At 29.9% G+C, this 25,864-nt stretch overlaps 2 protein-coding genes across 3 annotated transcripts; both read right to left on the reverse strand.

Annotated features, from left to right (window-relative positions):
• Nucleotides 1–71: 71 nt before the first annotated feature.
• On the reverse strand, nucleotides 72–2,484 carry LOC107613968 (equilibrative nucleotide transporter 8). The gene is made up of 2 exons (XM_088502161.1): nucleotides 1,801–2,484; nucleotides 72–1,299 (listed from the first exon to the last, which is right to left on the reverse strand). Exons 1-2 carry the CDS (start codon nucleotides 2,294–2,296, stop codon nucleotides 602–604), a joined length of 1,194 nt encoding a protein of 397 aa, XP_088358287.1. The 5' UTR covers nucleotides 2,297–2,484; the 3' UTR covers nucleotides 72–601.
• Nucleotides 2,485–22,087: 19,603 nt separating this feature from the next.
• Nucleotides 22,088–25,230, reverse strand: LOC107620252 (axial regulator YABBY 5). Of its 2 annotated transcripts, none has more exons than XM_088500095.1 (7): nucleotides 24,872–25,230; nucleotides 24,248–24,367; nucleotides 23,364–23,520; nucleotides 23,002–23,050; nucleotides 22,799–22,874; nucleotides 22,478–22,549; nucleotides 22,088–22,397 (listed from the first exon to the last, which is right to left on the reverse strand). In XM_088500095.1, exons 1-7 carry the CDS (start codon nucleotides 24,950–24,952, stop codon nucleotides 22,344–22,346), a joined length of 609 nt encoding a protein of 202 aa, XP_088356221.1. In that variant the 5' UTR covers nucleotides 24,953–25,230; the 3' UTR covers nucleotides 22,088–22,343. The 2 variants fall into 2 exon arrangements, with proteins under 2 accessions (XP_088356221.1, XP_088356226.1); XM_088500100.1 differs by having other exon boundaries at nucleotides 23,370–23,520; nucleotides 24,872–25,224.
• Between the last annotated feature and the right edge of the window lie 634 nt (nucleotides 25,231–25,864).

Genomic DNA, 25,864 nt, shown 5'->3' on the forward strand with positions numbered 1-25,864 from the left:
GCGGTCATTTATTTGTAAACAGAAATCAAAATCCGTAGGTATATAAAGATATGTTTGCAACTAGCCAAATACGAAGTGAAACTACCTTTTAATAACTGAATGGTTCACATCTTAATAATTCAAAAAACTTTGAGTACGGAGTAGTTTTTTAAAACCTAAAGCTACTTTAGGGACTAATGCTTATGAGATTTTCCTGTGAGAGATTAATCTTTTAACGACCAATAATTTCGGAGACTAAGATGCATTTTGCTCTAGTAAATAGCCAAACACAGATTTTTAATGTCATTTACTGTCTGCGGATACCATATATTACATATTACTTGCCTAGATATCTCCTAATGGTCTCTACGGTTTCTCATATTCTGGAATGGTGAAGTTTGATGCTTGATGCTGCAGAGCTATTCCTTTATTGCCCAGTGTGCATTGCCCTAAGGTGTATTTGCAAGTTTAGATCTTGGAATAGAAGGGAGGAATGTGAACGGCTTGATGAGAAAAGTAGAGTCCATTTACTCATAGAGCTCCCTTCCCTCCCTTTCCTTCCAAGACACAACTCACAAACACACCTTTAGGATCATTTTATTACACAATGGAACAAAGACCTTTATAAGATCCAGAACCAGCCTAGGACTGAACCACCAACCAAACCAAATCCAAGGAACACTATCATCACAATAGCAGATAACTCTGATTCTGAGAAGGGCACTGACTTGGGTGTTTGAATCATAAGGACACTGGTGAGGTAACCATTAGTAACACCAAGCAGAAAGGTAAGAGCTATCATTGGCACTTCTGATTTCAGCCACTTTGGTCCATGAAGACAAAGGATAAAGAGTGGATAGAATAGTAGCCTTATTATGGAGGTCCATATTGCCCTTGTGATAGATTGTATGACATAGAAGGCAGTTAATGACTTCCCAATAAGATCAGCAAGATTATAAACTGTTATCAGTAAAATAGGATACCAATCCATTAGAAGCTTGGATTCCAGATCCTCTGCAATGAATCCTGGGAAGATAGACAGAGTCACTACGTAGATTATGAGAATTGCAAAAGCTGGCCCCTTGATTTTCCCCGCAACTGCCCAAAATCTTGTCCCAGAGCATAAGGTGTTGTCGTGTTGAAGGCTCTGATAATACTCCTGCATGACTGGTAACTTGTACTGCAAATTGCTGAAGATTATGCAGCATAGTAGGAAAACAGTAGCAACCATAAAGTACAAGTGAGCACTTATTTGTAGTCCCTTTGGTGTTTGTGGAAGTGATGCTTTTGTTATTATCCTCAACACTGAAATTATAATACCTGTCCCCCAAGAAAAGACTCTGATTAGTTGTTTAAGCGTCAACTATGTAACTGGATTTTCCCTATATAGATATCATATTTGAGATTCATTTGTACCTTAGCTACAGCTTTAGTTGTTGCTCTATCTATATATATATATAAGAAAAATGGTTGTGTCCTTAGTTGTAGCATGGTTTTTTGTAGAAGGAAATGGTTACCTAGATATGAAGGAATATGCTAGGCAGTGTTATGCATGCACACACACAAACAATATGTTGTCGCATAACTAGGATACACATACACTGCACAATTAAAAACCAAGAAAACTAGACTCTGGAATCTACTAGTTTTTAATACCTTTAAATTCAAAAGCTTGTATATCCCTAAAAGAATAAAGTACGCACTATGGTTTTATTCAGAGTTGCTTTACTTCATTTATGCTTCATATTATGTAGAATTTTTATAGACAAGAGGATCTCTTAATCTCATTAGATCACTTAACATTCAGATATAGAAAAACACCTGATGATGCAGTTCCGGCGAAAACAGCTTGCATATACTGTTTTGGGAGCTTGCCGGCCGATCCTATCAAGCTTCCACCCACCAAGCCATCTGCTAAACCACAAATCACCACTGCTGCAACGGTCAAACCATAGGCGCCGCTTGGTCTGTCTTCTAACTTGGTGCTGCTGGAGGCCCAGTCAATGACAGGAGGTACCATGAGAGACATAACAAACATTGAATACCCGACGTTCATTCGCAACCTCAACGTTGTTCTGCTCCAACCTCCCCAGCTCATCATCATGAGAAGTACTAGAACTGATGAAATCATGTAAGCCACTGAGAAAACCTTCTCTATGTGTTTGGTTGGATAGAGGTACGCAAAATAATCCACTGCAGTGATTAAAGCATTCCAAGGAAGCAAGTTGCCAGCACCAAGCAAGAAATGGATTATGTAAGCAACTCTGCATGTGTCTCTTCTCTCATCTTGATCAATTGAGACCTTGACTGCTTCCATTTTATTTTATGTTTTGCGCTTTGCTAAAAACTCTAGCTTAAAAGTTCCCTGCAGAAGTTGTTAACATTGTCAAACAAGTGACTGATACAAGTAGCTTTACTTATATGCTAGTGCTAGTTTGGGTCTTTGGGACTAGTTGACCCCTTGCATATTCAAATATATATATAGACACACACACACAGTCTTACACATAAGTGATTGATGGGCTTGGAATCGATTTGCTTAATGTACGAAGAAGAAAAATTGTGCTGTGTGGGGACAGCAATGGATGGGTGATATTAGATATACCATTTGGTCATATACAGTAACAGTTCACACATGTGAATGCTGTCTTACAATCACTCACCAGTACTTGATTGATTAACACAAAATTGGAAGATAGATATCCATGATAATGATCCTTTCTGTATAAATAAGTCTTGTCTTGAACCCTATTAGTTTATCTGTATACAAGTCACAAAAAAGGGTCTTTAGAAACCAATTAAAAGGTAGAGTAATCCATAATAATATTAATCCACCAATCAGTGGCTGTGTTAGTGAGTCTAGTCAATGGAGTCATGGAGAGAAGCAGACACAAATGGGCTTGTCAACATGACCTTTCAAACAAGAAAAGAGGCCCCCTTGGCCATTTACCGGTTAACCTTGGGAAAAACCAACCTTTTTTCGATTGAACTACTGACATCAAGGTTCTTGTTATATATATTTACATCCAGTTAACCCTACCTGACCTAAATGTGGTCACATAAATGGTTAAGTGGTCTCCATATGAGGAATTTCTTTCAATTCCTATGACTTGAAGTTGAAACTTTCGGTTAAAAGACTAAAGCACGTATCACCTGGACTAATTTCACATTGTACCTCGATAGAATTTGATACTGTTTTCAGAGAATTTATACAGTAGTGGTTATCATGTACCTCGGCTTGACATATGTCATGTTGATTATCAGTTGCCGTTATTCTAGGCTTTTTTTTCCTTCACATAATGGTAGGTTTTTAAGGTCCATATTCACCAATAAGCACTAGAAGCATAAAGTCTTTAAAGCACTACTGTCTGAAGACAGCAGTGTAAAGTAATTAAGAAAGGTTTATGGGATGAAGTGGCAAAGCTGAAATCACTAAAAACTAGCAGGCATAACATTTTTATGGAGCTTCTCTGTATGTCAGCTTGTCAAGTTGAGGAGACACACACAAGTTCCCCCAGTGACAGTGATTGCCATGAGGCTCAAACCTGCCAAAGTAATACATAGTGGATGGACAGAAATCATGGTTTTAAAAAGCAGTAACATGTTGCAGTTATCTGACATGAGTTAAGATTTTAAATTCATTTTGTTTTTCTTCGCCCCGCCCTGCCCCGCCCCCTCCTCTAAATTAAAATCAGATAGGCTATTTATAGTAGCTGCAGAATGAAGTGAAAATAAGATATAGCAGCATGGAAATCTTACGTTTCCTTCTCAGTCTCATCAGTCATGTTTTGTCAGAACATAATACACAACAATAGACATAATTGGTAAATCTTGAATGAGGAAACAAGAAAAGGGACAGAGTTTTGGCGTAAAAGATTTACATTATCTACAATAGAATGCCTCCCCACCATGTTTACAACCATTATCTAGGGTCTACCACACTTATTGGTATCAATATCAAATTCTAATAATTACAATCTCAATTCCCTAGTGATGTTCGTTTTTTTTTTGGGTCTATTTATAAATTAATGTATGTAAATACTTTTTTTTCTTTATAGATGTATAAAGAAAAAGTAAAAAACAATTATCATTAGGGAATGAAGTAATTTATTTGTATTTTGCTTAATGGTAAGATAGAAAGATATAATTATGAAGCATGCACAAGTCCTTAAAATGGAGGCCATGTAGATATTTTGTTTTTTTTAAAGAGCCAAGTTGAACTTCATAATTGATTTGAATAAGATCATCAACTAGTATTGATAGTCCGGGGTGAGAAGATGACAAGAGTGGTAGTCATTCATAGTTGTTCTGTGAATATATTCTCAAATCAATGAGGAAGGACAATGATACATAGGTAAATATTAAAAAAAAATTACTAGATTTTCTCCCAAAGGGGGATCTGCTATCTTTAGTTGGTTGGCTGGAGGTTATGTTTGGAGGGTAATAGGGTATAGCTTTTTTACCATGTCTCTTTCCTTCAACCATTTAAAGTTATAAAAAGCTGAGAAAGGACATAGGAAAAGACTTAAATGAGCTTTAAGATTTTGGTTTTTGTGTTGCCGTGATTCTAGTTTATCAGTTCCTGATTCTGATTATGACTTGACTGATGTTAATATCTAATAAGCCTTGTTTTGTTTGCTTCTAATCCCTTATCATAAACATAATAAGTCCAAGATTATGGTAATATCTGAAAAATAGTAAGATATGCAACTATGCATAACTTAAGGATAAGCTATTCATGATTATATGTTAGAACCATTTGCACAAGGCAGCATCAATGGTAGAAGGAAAAGTTGCTGTTCTAAGCTGTGTTGTCAAAAGGAACTTCCCCTTGGTCCTTTTAGATGCCAAGGATTCTTATCTCATACTCATAGTATCAAACATTTCTGCCAAGACATCATTGGCCAGTGAAATAGAATATTCTTTCCTACAACATTATTGGTTCCCTTGGAATGATGTCCAATGTTAGAAGTAAGCAAAGTCCATTGCCCTCAAAAGAAAGAAGTAAAAAAGTATTGTATAGAGTTAGTATAAGGTCACATTAGATTTCATTCTTGTGATTTTGAGTTTAAAAGGTTGTTCGATGTACAAGCATCTTGCGTTAACATAGGATATGGAAAATGACCACACTTCAAAGGGTGTAATGTAGGCAGCCTACCCTAATAATTATCTCGGTGGTTGATTCCATGATTTAAACATATAATCTTAAAATTACACGGAGACAACTCAACTGTTGTTTTAAGACTCTCCTTCAAACTTTGAACAATATTGATAAAAAAAAAAAGATAATAGTAATAATAATAATAACAAGAAAAGTCACATTACCAAAAAGAGAGGGGTAGCCAACCACTTCTTAAGAATCATTAGGATTTGTGGCCTTACTTAGGGGCTTTGTGGATAGTGGATACCCACTTTGTTTATTTGAAAAAGCCATGTCATTTTTGTTTGGCTGCTAAAATATTCATTTTCTTAATATATATGGAGGATCAAATTCTTGCATCTCATGATAACAAACTTGTTAAGTGCTTGGCACATTTTACAAAAAAATATGAATTTTGATTCATGAATGTAGGATGTCATGGGGTGCCAAATTCAATGCCTACTTCCCTAATCATACCAATGTTTCTAAAGCTTCCACTCAACTGATTGCAAAGTGTTCTCAGTCAACTCTCCCTCTACACACAATATTTATTTTCTTAGTTTCTTTGATTACTTTAGCTTTGTACACAGCCGGTATGTTCCTACTTCCTAAGCATTTTAGTGGATGGAATTAGGCATGTTCAATATCACTAAATATTCAAATAATAAGCACTAAACAATATTGTGCACCTTAAAGGTCAGAAAAAGAGAGGATCTTTGGACTTAATTTAGATAAACTAGGTTAATAAAATTTATTTTTGATAGACTATAGTATTGCTATTACTAGGGAAAAAAAAAACATGGAGAGATTCAAGTTCTAAAATTCCTACATGAAACAAAACATACACCCACCAAGATTTTATTCCCTATTTGTCTAATTTATCATTGCCATTAGTCTTAGTGATACTATTTTCTCATTTCTCAAGGTATCTGCATTGTTTTAGCATAGTATAGAACTGAAAGGAACAAATCTTCCACTTCGCCTCAATTGACCATAACCAACTATTTGATTGATTTATTTATATACATTGTTGACAAAGCTATAGTTTCAACTACTTTTCACAAAGCTTATGCACATTATACTGCATTCTTAGGTGTATGTAGCAGTCATAATTATTCCTGCTTTAAGGTTTAAAGTCGTAGCATATATATATATAAATAATTCTTCTGTTGCTGTGATAGTTGATAGTTGAGTCTGCTACATATTAACACGTAGGTGCATCAATTAATGTTGATAGTTGATATTGTCTGAAACTATATGGAATTTGGGTATGAATAGAGAGATTACTATGCATCATGGTCATTCTTATTGGTGCAATTGAAAGTTGACCACTAATTATTTTAGGGTTTTATGAATATATACACCACCTTTGATGTTTCTGTGCTTAAGTGGAAATAATGATGTCATGGCATGAAAACTTTGGCATTTGTTAACTGCTTTAATCAACCCTTAAGATATTGTTGTATTCTCCACTTCCCTCTGTAGATTTTGAGCACTGAACTCTTTCAATAGTAATTAGTTACTAATCACACGTTAACAATAACATAAATAAAAAAAATTAAAATAAAATTAGATTAATCGGCACAGGTAGTTAGTTAGAACTTAGAACAGTGAATAACAGTTTTGTTAGAGTTGTTGCAGAGTTAGTTACAGGGAGGGTTAGTTATGAGTTGATTCAGTTCTGCTGATTGAAGTATCCAGGGTTAGTTTTTGGTTCTGTTTTTCCGTTATGGTAGTTATAAAGAGCATTTGTGCTTGGAAAATTGAAACCTGTGTGAATGTTGTTGAGTTTTTGAAGTCATTGACAAGTTCACTGATTTTTTTATTTTTTGAATTACATACAATAATAATGACTCTGCTGAATGTATATATAGAATTATTGATAAATCATGTAAAAATTAAAAAAAAAAACATTGCTTTAAGAGACAATATCTCATTTGTTATTATGATGACAACTTTTTTAATAAGTAATCTGTAAAAGTTTCTTAAGTGTTCATTGAATTTAAAAATATTCCTTAATTTGGATGAGCTGCTTGATTCTAAATTCATGTAAAGGAAAAGGATGCAATGGTCCTTGCTATTGATGAACAATGAAAAGAATAATAATGCAGAAGACACAGCTAATATTCACACACAAACACATGTGGGCTTCAAAAAATTGTCGAATAAAGAAAAAGATACATAATAATTAACCTTATAAATTTCCTATTTCCTATAGTCATATTACTGTGATTGTGATTCACCCTTCAATTATTCACTGTTTTAAAATACTTTTTTATGTGATGTGCAAGCCAACAACATCATCAATCCACTTTGGGACCAACATGAATATCAAATTATCAATCATACATACATACATACATGGATATGCTAAACTATTTTATATTATGATTTATGATAGAAAAAATAAAAAACAAGCTAAGGGTGGGTCTAGTCACAATTCATGAATCATGATGCTGCTGCTGAGTGTTGACATAAAGTCATCAACTTTGATTCAAATCATCACAAGGAGTTAATCCCCTCAAACATTATCAATTTGTGTGTTCCTAAGCTTATTTATATATCCCTTTAATCTAATTATTATTAAATTTTTATTATTTAATTTGAGAGTATAATAAATAAAAATATGTAGATCATCTAATTATTTTTTACTTTTATTAACTCTTGCTCTCCTCATGTCACTTTTTTAATTAAAAAAAATCTTTCTATACCTCTTCCAAGTGCCAATGATTTGGTTGTGTTTGTTGTCATTTTCATATAACAATGGAACCTAATTAGTATGGCAACAAAATACAATAGAACCTAAATTGACATGTTATTGGTTTTTTTTTTTTCTGTTTCCAAATTCTAATGACTAATTTGTTACAAATTTAAAATTTTTTTAAAAGATAATAGTAGTATTTTATTTAATATAAAAACAAATACAATGTCCAAAAGTCAGGACAAAAAATTAAAAAAATAAAAAATTTTAAATATTCACAAACAGATAAAATTATAAAAAAAATAATAAAAATAAATTTAAAATATTATGCATAAGACAAAATAGTAAATTTTGAATTCAATTTAAACGATATTATAAATCTGAGTTCTAGATAAAGTTTATTACTGATTAATCAATTGCATTATAGACAAAGCGAAATTTAAATCCTAACATCTAGTTAAATAAACAAATAAGTTGAACACAACCAATACAAGTTGATTACTAACATGTTATTGTTATTCATATTAATTAGGATGCTGTATTAGGCCATCAACCCGGGGGGCCTATATTGTTACTGTCGGCGACCATGTCCAACGTTTTAGAAGCCTCCTTTTTGGTTTGTGGCTTAGGCCCAACACACATTAGTACATTCTATGATTCTCAACATGTGATTTCCTCTACTGTTTTAATCCGAACAAAAAAAAAATCAGAGATCATGGCTAACTTTTTGGTTTTCATCCGAATGGGATAAGACATGTATGAGTGGCTTTTTTAAGAGGAAAATTGTTGACTTATAAATTAAAATATATATGATACATTGTTCTACAAGTTTTCTATTTTAATTCGATTACTAATTAATCGATGTAGATTGGTTGAAGAAAAACCGTGAAAAAGAATTTGTTCGTCATGCACTAATCATAATACATTAATACTGATGATTAGCACTTAGTAATTATTAGCTGGTTTCGATTGAATATATGTCCTAATTAAATATGCAATTATATTATAAGTTAAAAAGAAAAAAATGATATATTTTACATTTAGCTAAAAATAATGAACTTAATTAAGTTTAAACAAATTTAAATTTTATAATAAAGATTCGAGTTTGATTTTCATTGAAGCGAATATAAAAATCATTTAATCGGTGATTCTGTAATATATATTAGCGTCAATTAAACTGTATTTTTATTGATTTTTTATATAATATAATAAAAATAATTATAATTTATTGGTTAATTAAAGATCAAAGAATCTGAAAATAATAAAATTAAAAAGACCAAATTCAATATGGAGATATCAAGTTTAATTTAAAATTAATGGGAAATATTATATACATTATTTTTGTGTATATTTTTTATTTTTAGTATTAAAATTAAAAAAAGTATTATTATTATATGTAAATAAATCAGTTATTAAAATATAAAATATATATTAAAATATAAAAAATAATAAATATATTTATACGCAGAATGCGTGACTCAAACGTTCCTTTGTGCTAAGAAATGGTGTGGTAACTAGCTCATGTTGTTGATGGTTATGCCGGAGATAATATAAGAGTTGGTTAGTCTAGTACTTTTCTCAGTTTGTGACGCTGTACATTCTACTTCAAATGTTGAGCTCTTTCTTTCAAAAAAAAATAATAATCAATTTGATGATTATTTTTTACTTAACATAATATTTTTGTAAAAATAATGGATAAGAAGAAAGATAAAATATTTGTTTTTTATATAATAAAAGAGAAATATAAAAAATACATATAAAAAAAATATACTACCAACCTGACAAGATTATTTTTAGAGGATAAAAATTTAGATACAATTAGTTTTACGTATGTTGTAAAATAAAAGAGATATATAAAATAAAGATGTATAAATAGAAGACTCTAGTATTAAACTAATTAGCTCAATAATAATTTATATATATACAAAGATAGAAAGAAGTATTAAAAATAAAGAAAGAGAGAATCGCATTTGTTTATTGTTACAATCTCAATATAATAAAGATGATTGATATTGCTATTAATATTATATGTAAAGAGTAATAGAAAATAGAATTTAAAATACTTATAAAATAAAAGAAGAGAAAGAACTGTAGTAAAAATATAAAGAGAAAAGTATTTGATTGTAACATAAAGAGAGAGAGTATTTGATTTTATTATTGTTGTGTATATTCTCTTGCCTCAGATCATGCTTTTATAGGCAAAGAGAAGTTTACTTTTCAAACTACATTTATTTCTTTCATCCTAAGAACTTGTTCTCTTCAACGTAGAAAATGGGTTGCCCATTAAATGGACATCCATTCTTATCCTTTCCTAGTCACAACACTCCCCCTTGGATGTTCATTTAGGATTATGCCTCGTTAAAACCTTATTAAAGAAAAACCCAATGGGAAAAAAAACTTTAGTGAAGGAAAAAGAGTACAAAATCCTTTGTGATGAGAACTGCCTCATTAAAAACCTTGTCAAGAAAAACCCAATGGGAAAAAAACTTGACCAAGGGAAAAAGAGTACAGTCTCCCCCTCTTGCTGACATCATTTAATGTCTCGAAATCGGCGCATCCCAATCTTATGTACCAATCTTTCAAAGGAGGATTTTGGGAGTGACTTTGTAAATAAATCTGCCAGATTGTCACTTGAACGGATCTGTTGGACATCAATTGTCCCTTGATTTTGAAGGTCATGAGTGAAGAAGAATTTGGGAGAAATATGCTTTGTTCTATCACCTTTGATGTATCCACCCTTAAGTTGAGCAATGCATGCTGTATTATCTTCAAACAGGACAGTTGGAGCTATCTTATGATCAATTAGTCCACATGATGACAGAATATATTGAATTAGACTTCTCAGCCAAAAACACTCGCGACTAGCTTCATGAATCGCCAGTATTTCAGCATGATTAGAGGAGGTTGCTGCTATCGTCTGTTTCGTGGACCTCCATGATATAGCTGTTCCACCATATGTAAACAGATATCCTGTTTGAGATCTCCCTTTATGTGGATCAGACAAGTATCCAGCATCTGCATAGCCAACTAGTTGTGACTTGGATCCATAGGGATAAAACAATCCCATATCAACCGTTCCATGAAGATATCGAAAAATTTGTTTGATTCCACTCTAATGTCTTCTGGTTGGAGAGGAACTATACCTTGTTAGTAAATTCACCGCGAATGATATGTCAGGTCGCGTATTATTAGCAAGATACATTAGCACTCCAATGGCACTAAGATATGGTACTTCAGGACCAAGGATATCTTCATTTTCTTCTTTAGGACGGAATTGATCCTTTTTCACATCCAAAGATCTTACGATCATTGGGGTACTTAATGGATGTGACTTATCCATATAAAATCTTTTCAAGATCTTTTCTGTATATGTTGTTTGATGAATAAAGATCCCACCTTTTATATGCTCGATCTGCAGGCCGAGACAAAACTTAGTCTTTCCAAGATCTTTCATCTCAAACTCTTCTTTTAGAGTTTTTATAATTGTTGGAATTTCTTCAGGAGTCCCAATGATATTTAAATCATCAACGTACACAGCAATTATAATGAATCCAGATGCAGATTTCTTTATGAAAACACACGGGCAGATATCATCATTCTTGAATCCGTTTTTGGCCAGATACTCAGTAAGACGATTATACCACATTCGTCCAGATTGCTTTAGACCATATAAAGATCTTTGCAATTTGACTGAGTATAACCCTTGCGAATATTCATTGGATGGTTTGGATATCTTTAGTCCTTCAGGGACTTTCATATAGATATCCCGATCTAATGAGCCGTACAAATAGACTGTTACCACATCCATTAAATGCATATGCAGTTTATGATATGCAGATAAACTGACCAAATAACGCAATGTTATCGCATCCACTACAGGGGAATACGTTTCTTCATAATCTATGCCGGGCCTTTGTGAAAAACCTTGTGCCACAAGTCGGGCTTTATAGCGCACAACTTCATTTTTCTCATTTCGTTTTCTCACAAATACCCACTTATATCCAACAGGTTTTACATCTTCAGGTGTACGGACTACAGGTCCAAAGACTTCACGTTTTGCAAGTGAGTCTAATTCAGCCTTCATGGCTGCTTCCCATTTTGGCCAATCATTTCTTTGTCGACATTCTTCAACTGATCTTGGCTCAAGATCCTTACTTTCATGCATGATATCTAATGCCACATTATATGCAAATATTTCATTGACAATTGTCTTATTTCGGTCCATTTCTCTCCTGTAAAGACATAATTTATTGAGATCTCGTCATTTTCACAATTTTCAGGTACCTAAACGTCTTCTGGCGTTATATCAGAATTTTGGACAACTGCCGGTGTCTCTACTATGTCTTTTCCAACAGGAATCGTATTTATCTCTTTTCTCTTTCGAGGATTTTTATCTTTGGAACCGACAGGCCTGCCACGCTTCTGGCGTGTATTTGCTTCCGTGGCTATTTGCCCTACTGGGACATCAATTCGAATTGGGGCATTTTCCGCCCTGCCACGCTTCTGGCGTGAATTTGCTTCAGTGGCTACTTGTCCTACTGGGACATCAATTCGAATTGGGGCATTTTCCGCTGGTATATAAGATTTGGTTATCCTCTTTGTATCAGAAAATGCATCAGGCAATTCATTTGCTATTCTTTGCAAATGTATATTCTTTTGAACTTCCAGTTCACATTGCCCTGATCGAGGATCTAAATGCATCAATGATGATGCATTCCAGTTAAGTTCCTTTTCAGGAAACTTATTCTCTCCCCCTAATGTTGGAAATTTTGATTCATCAAAATGACAATCCGCAAACCGGGCTTTAAACACATCACCAGTTTGTATATCAAGATACCTCACTATAGAGGGAGAGTCATATCCAACATATATCCCCAATTTTCTTTGGGGTCCCATTTTGGTGCGATTAGGTGGCGCAATGGGAACATATATCGCACACCCAAATATTCTTAAATGGGAAACATTTGGCTGCTGGCCAAAAGCTAATTGCATAGGAGAGAACTGATGGTAACTCGTTGGCCTCAAACGAATAAGTGCTGCAGCATGTAACACTGCATGCCCCCAAACCGAGGTTGGGAGGTTTGTTCTCATAAGCAAGGGTCTAGCAATTAATTGGAGACGCTTAATAAGTGATTCTGCTAACCCATTTTGTGTGTGAACATAAGCTACTGGATGTTCAACACTTATTCCATTAGCCATACAATAAGCATCAAAAGCTTGGGAAGTAAATTCACCAGCATTATCAAGACGAATTGCTTTAATTGGATTTTCTGGAAATTGTGCTTTTAATCGAATAATTTGAGCCAGTAATCTCGCAAACGCCAGGTTGCGAGAAGATAATAAGCACACATGTGACCATCTCGAAGATTCGTCTATTAGGACCATAAAATATCTAAAAGATCCACATGGTGGATGAATAGGTCCACATATATCACCTTGAATCCTTTCTAGGAATTCAGGGGACTCAAATCCAATCTTTACTGGTGATGGCCTTAAAATTAACTTTCCTTAAGAACATGCAGCACAACAAAATTCACTAGTTTTAAGAATCTTCTGGTTCTTTAGTGAATGTCCATGAGAGTTTTCAATATCTTCTCATCATGGTTGTTCCCGGATGACCCAAACGGTCGTGCCAAGTTATGAATTCATTTGGGCTAGTAAACTTCTGGTTTACAGTGGCATGTGATTCAATTGCACTAATCTTAGTATAATACAACCCAGATGAAAGAGAGGGTAATTTTTCTAATATAACTTTCTTATTTGAATCATGAGTTGTGATATATAAATACTCATGATTTCCCTCATTCATTGTCTCAACATGATATCCATTTCGGCGAATATCTTTGAAACTCAACAAGTTCCTCAGAGACTTGGTAGATAATAGTGCATTATTTATTATAAATTTTGTTCCTCCAGGAAACAAAATTATAGCTCTTCCGGAGCCTTCTATCACATTGCCTGAGCCAATAATAGTGTTAACATATTCCTCTTTTGGCACAAGATGGGTAAAATATATATCACTTTTGAGAATAGTGTGCGAACTTGCACTATCCGCAAGGCATACATCTTCATTACATATCCTTGCCATTCTCTTCAAAAACAAATAATAATAAAATGAGTAGTATGCACAGATAAATTGAATACTTGATTAGAATTATTTTTCTAAGAAATACTGTACATAAAATAATGTTATATACTAAAATTTTATTTTAAAATTTGACACATTTAATAATTTCAAAATTCATATTAATATATCATTATTTATGTACATCACATTTGAAACTTAAATACATAGAAAATAAAACTTTAACAATAAATTTTTTTTTACATTATTTATTTACATAAATACTTCACAATTTCACACATTAAACTATTCCATCATTGATCAAATGGCCAATATTTCCTTCAGGGTCCTTAAAGAAATCAGATACATCATAATGAGTGGTGGAGTTCTCAGCATCATTTGAAACAAAATTTGTTTCCTTTCCTTTGTCGTTCTTTTTCAAATATGCCTGGTAAAGATCGACTAGGTGCCTTGGGGTACGACAGGTACGTGACCAATGGCCCTTTCCACCACAGCGGAAACACTTTTCCTCGGTTGATTTATTCTGCCCGATATTCTTTTCTTTGCCCCACTTCTGGTGAGATCCTCTCTTTTGAACATAATTCTTTTTCCTTCCATAATTTTTCTTGTTATTAAAAGCTTGCCATTTACCTCTTCTGGGGTAATGATTTGCCGCATTTACTTCAGGAAATGGGGCGGCGCCAGCTGGGCGCGCTTCATGATTTTTTAATAACAACTCATTGTTGCGTTCGGCAATAAGAAGGCAAGAAATTAACTCAGAATATTTTTTAAACCCTTTCTCTCGATACTGCTGCTGCAGGAGCACATTCGAGGCATGGAAGGTTGAGAAAGTTTTCTCCAACATATCATGATCAGTTATTTTTTCTCCACACAATTTCATTCGTGAGGTGATCCGAAACATTGCAGAATTATATTCATTTATAGATTTAAAATCTTGTAAACGCAAATGCGTCCATTCATATCGGGCCTGAGGAAGTATCACCGTTTTCTGATGATTATACCTTTCTTCAAGGTCTTTCCAAAGATCTGCAGGATCTTTTAATGTAAGATATTCATTTTTCAATCCTTCGTCAAGATGACGACGGAGAAAAATCATGGCTTTAGCTTTATCCTTCTGGGATGCATTATTTTCAGCCTTAATGGTATCTCCAAGATCCATTGAATCAAGATGGATTTTAGCATCTAGTATCCATGATAAATAATTGTTTCCAGATATATCAAGAGCATTGAATTCAAGATGAGAGAGCTTCGACATAATGAAAATTTGTTACCTGAGTCTTCCTAAAAATTTGATCAGAGTCACGTGCTGATAACGTGTTGTAAAATAAAAGAGATATATAAAATAAAGATGTATAAATAGAAGACTCTAGTATTAAACTAATTAGCTCAATAATAATTTATATATATATAATAATATTATATGTTGTATTGTGTATATATATACAAAGATAGAAAGAAGTATTAAAAATAAAGAAAGAGAGAATCGCATTTGTTTATTGTTACAATCTCAATATAATAAAGATGATTGATATTGCTATTAATATTATATGTAAAGAGTAATAGAAAATAGAATTTAAAATACTTATAAAATAAAAGAAGAGAAAGAACTGTAGTAAAAATATAAAGAGAAGAGTATTTGATTGTAACATAAAGAGAGAGAGTATTTGATTTTATTATTGTTGTGTATATTCTCTTGCCTCAGATCTTGCTTTTATAGGCAAAGAGAAGTTTACTTTTCAAACTACATTTATTTCTTTCATCCTAAGAACTTGTTCTCTTCAACGTAGAAAATGGGTTGCTCATTAAATGGACATCTATTCTTATCCTTTCCTAGTCACAACAACGTAAAATTAATAATTAAAAATTTAATCAAATCAATTAAATTATTTAAAAAATTTATATTTTGGCGGTGGAAAGAGGAGTAAGAATGTAGTGCCACGTGTTTAAAATGGGAATCACAAAATGAGAGGAATTATTGTAAGCCTGGATGGAATTAAAGCAAAGTTGCGGTTTGAACGGAAGGGAATAGTGACATACCAAAACCATAACCATAACCATTGGAATCACGTGCACATGGATCCTTAGAGAGTTAGAGAGATAGAGGGCCCAACCATAACCATTACAAGTTACAAGGTATCATATCATCCAATTAAGTTGGGCTAATCTAATTACTAATCTATTTAAATAAGTATAAAAATTTAAATTTTATTTTGTGTATGTAATAAATTTTTTTAATAAAATTTTAGTTCTGTAGCATATTAATCTTTAACTTATCAAATTAAAAAATACTGTAAAAGAAAAATCATGTCATCTATTTTAAGATCTCAATTATTGGCATATTCAACGTATTTATAATAAGAATCAAGTATTAGATTATGTTTATCAATAAATTAAATGGATTATTATTATTGTTTAAGAGAGAGGGAGAGGGGTGGGTTCTGAGTTTGTACAGTGAGGGAGCTGAGTAGAAAGTCAGAGAGATGAAATGACATTCACATTCACATTCACAAACAAAGAAATCAATGCTCTTAACAGACATGATTTTGACGTTTCAGATTCTCATTGTCAGAAATATTTAATAATTATTAATTAATAACTTCAATTTACAAATCATAAAAACATTATATGAATATTTATATATATTCTTAAATAAATATCTAATTACTTATTAAAAAATTCTCTCATCATTATTTTTTTTCTTCACCATAATATATACCTTCTTTTTTTCTCTTCATCTTTTAAAAAATAAAATAAAATAATTCTTTCTCTTTTTATCCTAAACTTTTTTTTAAGTTTTACAATCTATTCATTTAATGAGTTTTTTAATAAATAAAATAAATATTAAAATTACATTGATAGACATATTATTATGATTTATTTATATTTTTATATTTTATTACATATCTTGTCTTTAGTATAGATAAGATAAGTAAAGAATTAGCAGTGTATTTTGTTGATATCAGAAATGAAATACATTCATAACTAATTTGTCTATATGGCTACGTTTGTTTATAGAGATAGGACACAGAGACACAAAATTGTATTTAGCAGATGAGACATACATAGAGACATTCAGTGATGGATCCATAAAATTTTAGGAGTGGGAGCAAAAAAAAAATTATATATATATATATATTAAATAAATTTTATTAAATATTATTAATTATATGGAGATATAAAAATTAAAAAGAGTTAGTGAAAACTTTTATTCTTAAAATACTATTTATTATATATAATTTATAAAAAATAATTTTTTATTTCTAAAATTTAAAATTAAAATATTTTAATTAAATTATAGATAACTTATTATCCTAACTAATCTTTTTATACACATTTAATAATAAAAGACTGAATTAACTGGCATATTAGCGCATAATAATACATTAGTATTTATAATTTGAAATTAGAATTATATATAAATACTAGAAAAATTAAATCTTTATATGAAAAGTATGTTTATATAAAATAATAAAAACATAATTTTTATAATTTTTTTTTAAAATAATTAAATTTGTTATATATTTTTTAATTTAATTTTGATATAATATTAAATAAAATATTTTATGTATCTGTTTAATTATATTATAATTAAAATATTTTTTATCATTATTTTTAAAAATAAAAAATATATTCTAAATTAGTAAATTAATCAGTTCATTTTAAAATTTTATATGCAACATAGGTACATATAATAGAACAAAAGATAAAAATAAGTAATAAGGATGAATAAATCGAGAATAAAATAAAATATATAAAGTCACGAAAAAAATAAAATATTAGATTGATACCTAAACTATAATTGTTTGAATTAAAAATTGCAATTGAAAATATCAAAAAGAAAAATAATGAAATTGAAAGATACATAGAGTCATAGAGAGGTATATAAAAAAATTGGAGAATTTAAAATTTACTTTTTGATGAAGAGAAGATGACCATTAGACAAGGAATAGAAAAAGAAAGTTGAAAATATAAAAATAAGAAGAGGGTTTAAGAGAATAAAGAATTGACGGTACAATAATTAAATTTGATTAGGTTAAATAATAGTCAAAATGATAAAAAAAAATAAAAAAATAAATTTAAAACTTTAGCTAATTAAATTTATTTTATTTGTAGTGGGGTCATTTAAAATTTGAAGTGGGGGCATATTATATATAACTATATCTTTTAAAACAAAAATTAAAAAATCATGGGGCAAGTGCCCCCTCATTTGTATGCTTGGGTCCGTCCTGAAGACATTGAATTAGTGTATTTTGTGTTCATCCTGATAGAAAGGACACGGAGATACTAACAAGGGACACAATTTATTTTTATTTTTTCTTTCATTATTTTTGTTAATTTTTTATAATTATATTTTTTATTATTATATTTTTCATCTCAATTTTTTTAAATGAAAAAAAATGAAAATAAATTAAATTTTTATAATTTGTTCTAATTTATCACCAAACATAGAATACAAGAGCACAAAAATTTGTGTCTCTATCCATCAGTATCTTGTCATATCCTGTCCTGTCCTCGAAAATAAACGCAGCCTATATATATGTTGAGAACGAGATATATATTTAAAATCTACTATATATATATATGAACTCATTGGTAGACAAGTTCATTTTTCATATTTCACCAAATCTCTCTACATGCTTTCCTCTATAGAATATCTCATTAGTTTTAGCCTATTAATGATGACGCAGCAAACACAAACTGTAGACATCAATCGATTGAATGCGACTACACATATTGTCGCAGTACTCGACTATAAAGTTGGTAATTGAATTAGTCGATTATTTTAATATTATTGTTATTTGACTGATTTTATTAATTACACTACTTTAGATTAGATAATATTAATTGTTGTTTAGTTTAGGATTTATATTATTGTTTTTAGTATTTCTTTTTGTATTTGTTTTATTTTTTAAAGAAACCAAAATTATTAGTTATTTCATATATTTGTACTCGAGGATGTTTCATTTTAGGTGAATTTCTCACATCATGACTCCGCCAGATATTCTGTTGTCGTCGTACTTCAGGGAGGTCAAATTTGAGTATACAGCGAGGCTTAGGAATTTCTGTATCGACAACATCCTTATATTGAATGTATAGTTTGAGATTATGTTTATATTGAATGTATAATTTGAGACCATGCTTATTTATATTAATGAACTTTATTGTGCTTGTATTAAGTATGTTTATATAGTTAAAAATTATCATCCCATATGTAAAAGATGTATCTCGTTCTCATCATAAACGAGTTAATTATAAACATATCTCGTTCCTGACATAGACGAAAAACATTCATAAGAATTGTAGTGTCATGTACAGACAAGATACAATACTAATTAATTATTTGTTATTTATCTTGTTCATACCAAAAACGAGATAGGTTCATAACTAATTTATTCATGTCAAGATAGGATATATAATAAAATATATAAATATAAATAAATTCTAGTATGTCTATTAATGTAATTTTAATATTTGTTTTATTTATTTAAAAAACCATCATTTAATTATATGTGATCAAGTAAAAAAAATAGGGTTTTGAAAATTAATCAACTACATTTTTAAAATTGTAGAAAATTTAATAATAATAATAATAATAATAATAATAATAATAATAATAATGAGTAGTGCTATATAATAATAATAACTAATTTTAATCTTTAGTTTATGAATCAAATGAACGTCACTTATACTATGCATAATAACCATCCGGATACCAGGGATACCCATCCGGATACCAAGGATAATAAACATCTCATGTTATAAAAAGTTAATTTTGGGTTCACCAAGGTTCGAACCCTTGACCTTCCGCATCTGGAATTCTTATACCATATCCTGAAACCACTCATCCCAAAAGCGTAACTTGACAAGACAATGTAACACTAATAATAATATCTCTAATACTTTCCAAACCTTCATTGTACATATTGTACGCTTAGGTCATTGGCTCCCTATACTTTCTCTAATAATAATAAACTAGCTTTTAACATGTTACATCTAAATAGCCATTAAAAAAAGTGAATTTTGATTAAACAATAGACACTACGGTAACATTAAACAATTCTTTAAATAGTTAAAAACTAGGCACTTTTTAAAAAAGAAAACGAACTAAAGCTTTTCCCCCTCAACTTCTGTTAATTGTTGTGAACAATTCTCTTGAGATTCTAGGTCATTTTAAAGTTTATCAAAGATGTGAAAGTAAAATGGACGACTTTATATTTTAAAAAATAAAATAAAATATCCCATAAAAACAAATGTCATAAATAAACATACCCAAAATATATTTATGTGAGAACAATAATATAACTTTCACATACTAATTAAGATTCAATTTTATTATGTGATGATATGTTTTATCTGTTGTCTGTGATTAAGGGACAACAGCACATCTAGGATGGTGGCCAATAATCAATAATATATATAATAAATAATTTTTATAGTAATATTTTTTTAATAAAAATATTATATATATTCTAAAAATTATATATTATTTAATTTATTTTTAATATATATTTTATATTTTTATATATTTTATATAAAAATAGTTAATTTGGTAACTAATTTTTTTATATATACGTAGCATATTTATTTTTTCAAACAATATATATAATAATGATCTGCAAAAGTGGCTGCTTCATTTTTAGTGCTTTATTTCATCAAAGATTCCTGTGCATATGTTGTAATATATATAATGGAAGATGCCATAATGCCAAAATGGTGGTCCATGAATTCCTTTTCTAAAAGGCATTCGTTAATTTATGAGTTGGAGTCTATCTACTTGTACTCAGTAGGATCCAATCTTTTCTTTGGATATTTTACTTTAATTTCAAAAGTAGATTTCATGAAAAATATAATAATTATATGTATAAATTAATAAAGAGAATATACCAAAGAAATTAAAATAAAAAGAATTCCCTCTCCCTCGCATGCACTGAGAACTGCTCCAATAAATTGATCAACAATCACACTTTTATGACAAAATGTTCAAACTCAATAAAACAGTATGTATAGTACATCGATTGGTTGGAAATTAAAGCTATCATCCCTTCAAACGAAGAATGTTTGTCTCACCAAAAATGGAACAACGTTTCATGTCTTTTAGCTTCCACATATATTATTCTTAATTCATTATATCTCAAGCTTGTGTAAATTAATAGTAAACCGTATAAGCATTTCATTTATCCATCATTAAGAAATTCCATTAATTAATTAGATTACCCTTATGAAAGTTTAGGACTTCCATTTTATTTTGAAGTTATATATACGCCTTCCCGAATTGTAGTTAACAGTGTGTTTGCATATCCAGGTATTTTATTTAACCTTTTCTTTGCATATTTATAAATAACAAAAAATATTTTCAGTTTCTTTTATTAAAAAAAAAAAACAAGATAGCTTTTGATTAAACTTAAATTTCAGTATTTTTCAACTAAATGAAAAATTAAACTGTAAAAGCTTTTCTCTAAAAAATAAGAAAATAAATAAACAAACTCTAAGACGCTTTTGGAGTGTGATTTCATTATTTTCTGTTTTTACTTTTAATATTTTTCTATAATTTTGTAGAAAACAGAAAATAATAAATAAAACAAAAAACATAATTTTATTTTTTTATTATTATATTTTTTTTTACAAAATCCTAAAAACATTCAAAAAGAAAACATAAATAAAAACATAAACCAGCCTAAATCTTCTATGATCATGCAACCATTGTTTTGAATATAATCTTTGATAATATTGCTTTATCTTTATGTATATACTATATAATGCTTTAGTTTTAACAAACAAATATAAGAGCCTCTTTTCTTCATATCCTCCCATCTCCTGACATAGAAGCACATTTATAATTGAAAGATTTAACAAATAATCAAGCAAGTTTTTATTTTCTAGTAAATTGAGAAATAGAGTTTGTTATATTTATTTTCTGACAAAAATAATGAACTAGTGTGATAATAATATATACAGTAAGATTGCTCATTTTCCTTTATAATTATGAAGTTTACGTGATAATAATGGTATTGTTTGAAATATGTTTACTCTTATAATTATAATCGAAACGTTTATTTTTTTTTTTTATCGAAATAGAGATAAATTCCAAGAAATAATGAATTATTTGAACATGTAATCAGCTATAACAAGAAGGTTGAAGTTGTAATATATAGTAAAATATATATATGATGACAAGGGAAAATTAAATAGCATTCATACTTGAAATTAAGTAAAATCATCTTGAACAAGTGGAGTAAATAGTACATACACTACTAATACAAGAAGAAGAAAACAACAACGAGTTAATTAAATATAATATTGTCCTTAAGTATCATAATAATAAGTCAGGACCATATTTTCCTTACTTGACATACAGACTCACATGAAACTGAAATCCTTCATCACCCTCCATCATAAATATATATTGAAGATCATAGCCTTATATTATATATGTAGATTCATTTATTCAACAGTGCAGGTGCAGCCCTTGACATCAAATGCTTCTCAGAGGCCTGAAATAATAATAATAATAATAATAATAATAATAATAATAATAATAATAATAATATGTATAGTTTGGTTTAGTACTTACATTATCCATCTTATTAGCTTGATTGTTGCTCTCCAACATTAGCCCAAAATGAATATGAGGAAAATGTGCCCACTGTATAAAAAAAGAAATAATTTTCAGGTTAATTATTATGCATATATATAAGAATTAATCTTAATGCAATTCTTTTATATATACATTGCCAATATATTTCTATATTATATAAAATCTAATAATCTAATTATCAAATTACACGTATAACTTTTAAAATAGTAATCATTTTTGTATGATGAATGTAATAATTAGACAAATAATTGTATATCTGATGATAATTATATAATAATTTAATTTTGTTATTCGTACGTTTTTTGCTGAAGTACTGAATGCTTCTCTGTGACTGATATCAGGATTATTAGCCTTAATCCTCTGGATCTCTTCCCTGAATATCAACAAAGACATTTCAAAGATGCTTTAGTTAACGTTGCAAATATATTATTATTATTCAATGGAAATATTATCACGGTAAATTATTATTATTATTTGTAAATGAATAAAGCATTAGTTACTTTATGAACTGATTATAAGCAGAAGGTACGCGCTGCCTCTTCTCGGGTGCTGGAAAAAGAAAATAACAATTCATCATAATCACGACCCCAATTTATTAAAAAAAAAATACATGTATACAAAAAAAACGCAGTTATTAAATTAACTGATTTGATGATTAATTTTTAATATATTGTATAATATAAAAAATTAAATATTAAATTAATTATTTAATTTTAATATATTGACAATATAAAATATTTAATACAATTATATATTTATTCATGTAATTAATATAAAAAAATAATTATTTTTACTGATACGACGTTATATACATAATAACACGAAAATTTACAAAAATAGTAAATGGGTAAATAGTAAATACACTCACGGCGGTTGACAGCCCTTTCCTGAGTAACATGATTGGTAGGTGCACGCATTGATGCAAGCCTACTACTATTGTTGCATTTGGAAGAGGAGCCACCATTATTCATATTAATATTTGTGTCAATCCTATACTCCTGATTGCACTGCCCAGGGCCCTGCATCACAAAATTATTTTTATTTTTTTTTATTTATTCCAATCACCCCCTCTTCAATTTTAATTTGCAAATAGGGTGTGGTAGAGAATAGGTAGATAGGTATCTGTGGCTGAGATTGGTGAAGAAATGAAAACAGATTATAGTCAGAAAGAAAAGAAAAAAAAAAAAAAAAAAACAAAGCAGCTTTAAAATCACTGAGCATTGTTGGACAAAGAATACAACTCATCAAACAAAAACCCCTCATTTAGGGATCTACACCATATTATTAAAAATTGAAAAACCTAGCTAGGGATTCGAAATTTGGAATCAAACGAAATGAGATTATTATAATAAATTTGGATCCTTTTTGTATATACGTGATAGTATATGGAGGGTTAGGGTTTAGGAGAGGAGTGTAGATAGTAAAAAGTGTGAAAAAGAGAAAGAGAAAAAGTGTGTATAGTATATAGGTTCCTTGGTTATGGCGGCTGCAGGTATAGTAATAGCTTCCACCACTAGTGAAGCTAGCTAGGACCAATTCAATTCGATTTTGTTACACACAAAGACAAAAACTTATCTACCTGAGAGAAAGAGAAAGAGAGAGAGGGCTTCGATTTTCTCAAAAGGAATAAATAACAACATCGCAGAAACCCTAGAAAGTTAGGTAGCTAGGAATTAGGATCCTGAATTGAAATCAAATCAAGAGAAATTGAATTAAAAGCAGGTTTCATTGAATGAAGAGAGAGACCTGAAGATCTTGCCATGAGAGTGATTGAAAGGCCGCAGCCATGTTTACGGACCAGAGATTGGTGCAGTGACCGCATCGAACCGTTACCATGTCGAACAAGCTGCTGCATGGAACGCTCACCTGAATTCAATGAAGAAGATGATGATTAAGAAGATTCGGAGGTTTTAATTTTCTTCATGAGGCTTATTTTTATGTCTATGACTTTTCTTTGACTGCAAAAAAGGAAAAGTCCATAACAATAGATGGAGACCTCACTCTATCTATCATAAACACCCCCCCAGAAATAATAATAATAAATTAACTCATTTTAATTAATTATTTAATTATTATTATTATTAATAACTACTGGTTCACAAAAAAAAAAAAGAAATATATATATATAGCTTGTGGTTTACAAAGCTAAGGATCTTAATTTCCTTTTAGTCCTTGTATGTGTATATAAATGAACAAGAAAAAAATAAATTAATTAAATAGGGAAATAAAATAATGAATGAAAATATGTATGTATATATGTATATGAATGAAGAAGGTAAGCAAATTAATCTGAGGATCAAATAAATAATCAGATCTATAAGATGAAGTAAAAGAGAGAGGATGAAATTAAAGTAATATATAAATATATACCGCAAGAACAATGTTGCAAAAGTTGCAGGGTATGTAGCACAGTTGCTCAGGTCCAGCATCCATGCTGCAGCTCGACATCATGATGATGATGATGATGATGATGATGTGTCTCTGATCTACTCTTCTCTATGGAAAGAAGAAGAAGAGAATAAGAAGAAGATGAAGCAAGCTAAGGTCTTTCTCTCTCACACACAGGAAATTAAAGTTGAAGAGGGCAAAGGGCTTTTTATTCTCCTTCTTTGCTTAGATACCGAGGATATATATATACATCAATAATAATATTATTAGAAAGAAAGAAAGAGAGAAGAATTAAGTGATGTTCTGAGAAGAATTTGGATGGAGAGGAAGAGGGCACAAGGCAGAGAGGGAATGCTGGGGCCGACCGCTAAACCAAAACAAAACTGCTTTTTAGTTTACATTTCTACTGTATTAAAATCAGCCATCAAAATTAATTATTAATATAAAATATATGTTAAAATATAAATAAATATTAAAAATAAATTAATTTTTATATATATTTATATATAATATATTAATAATTAATTTTAAGTATATAAATAATATTTTTATTATTTTAAATACATACAACGATACTAGACACACACTAAAATTAATTATTAACTAAAATATATATATTAAAATATAAAATATATATTAAAATTTTATTAAATTATTTATATATAGTGATTAATTTAATATGTAAATAATATCTTTGTTTAAAATATACCTCAATATATAATTCTTCCATTTACATATGTACTATTTTTTTGGGCTTCCAAAATATTTATATCAAAAAATAGCATTTGTAATATTTTTTGTAAATACTTATCTTGTATATTTTTTTTATAATATAAAAGATAAAATTTTTATTTGTTTTTATTTTATTTTATTAATTATTTCTAATATAAAAAATAAAAAATATCTATACAAAGATAATATATATACACGCTACTCCACGCCACAATTTTCTTTTTTTCTTTTTTTTTTTATTGG

The sequence above is a fragment of the Arachis ipaensis genome, chromosome B1 (assembly GCF_059453495.1).
Source record: "Arachis ipaensis isolate K30076 ecotype BB chromosome B1, ASM5945349v1, whole genome shotgun sequence".
Lineage (NCBI taxonomy): Eukaryota > Viridiplantae > Streptophyta > Magnoliopsida > Fabales > Fabaceae > Arachis > Arachis ipaensis.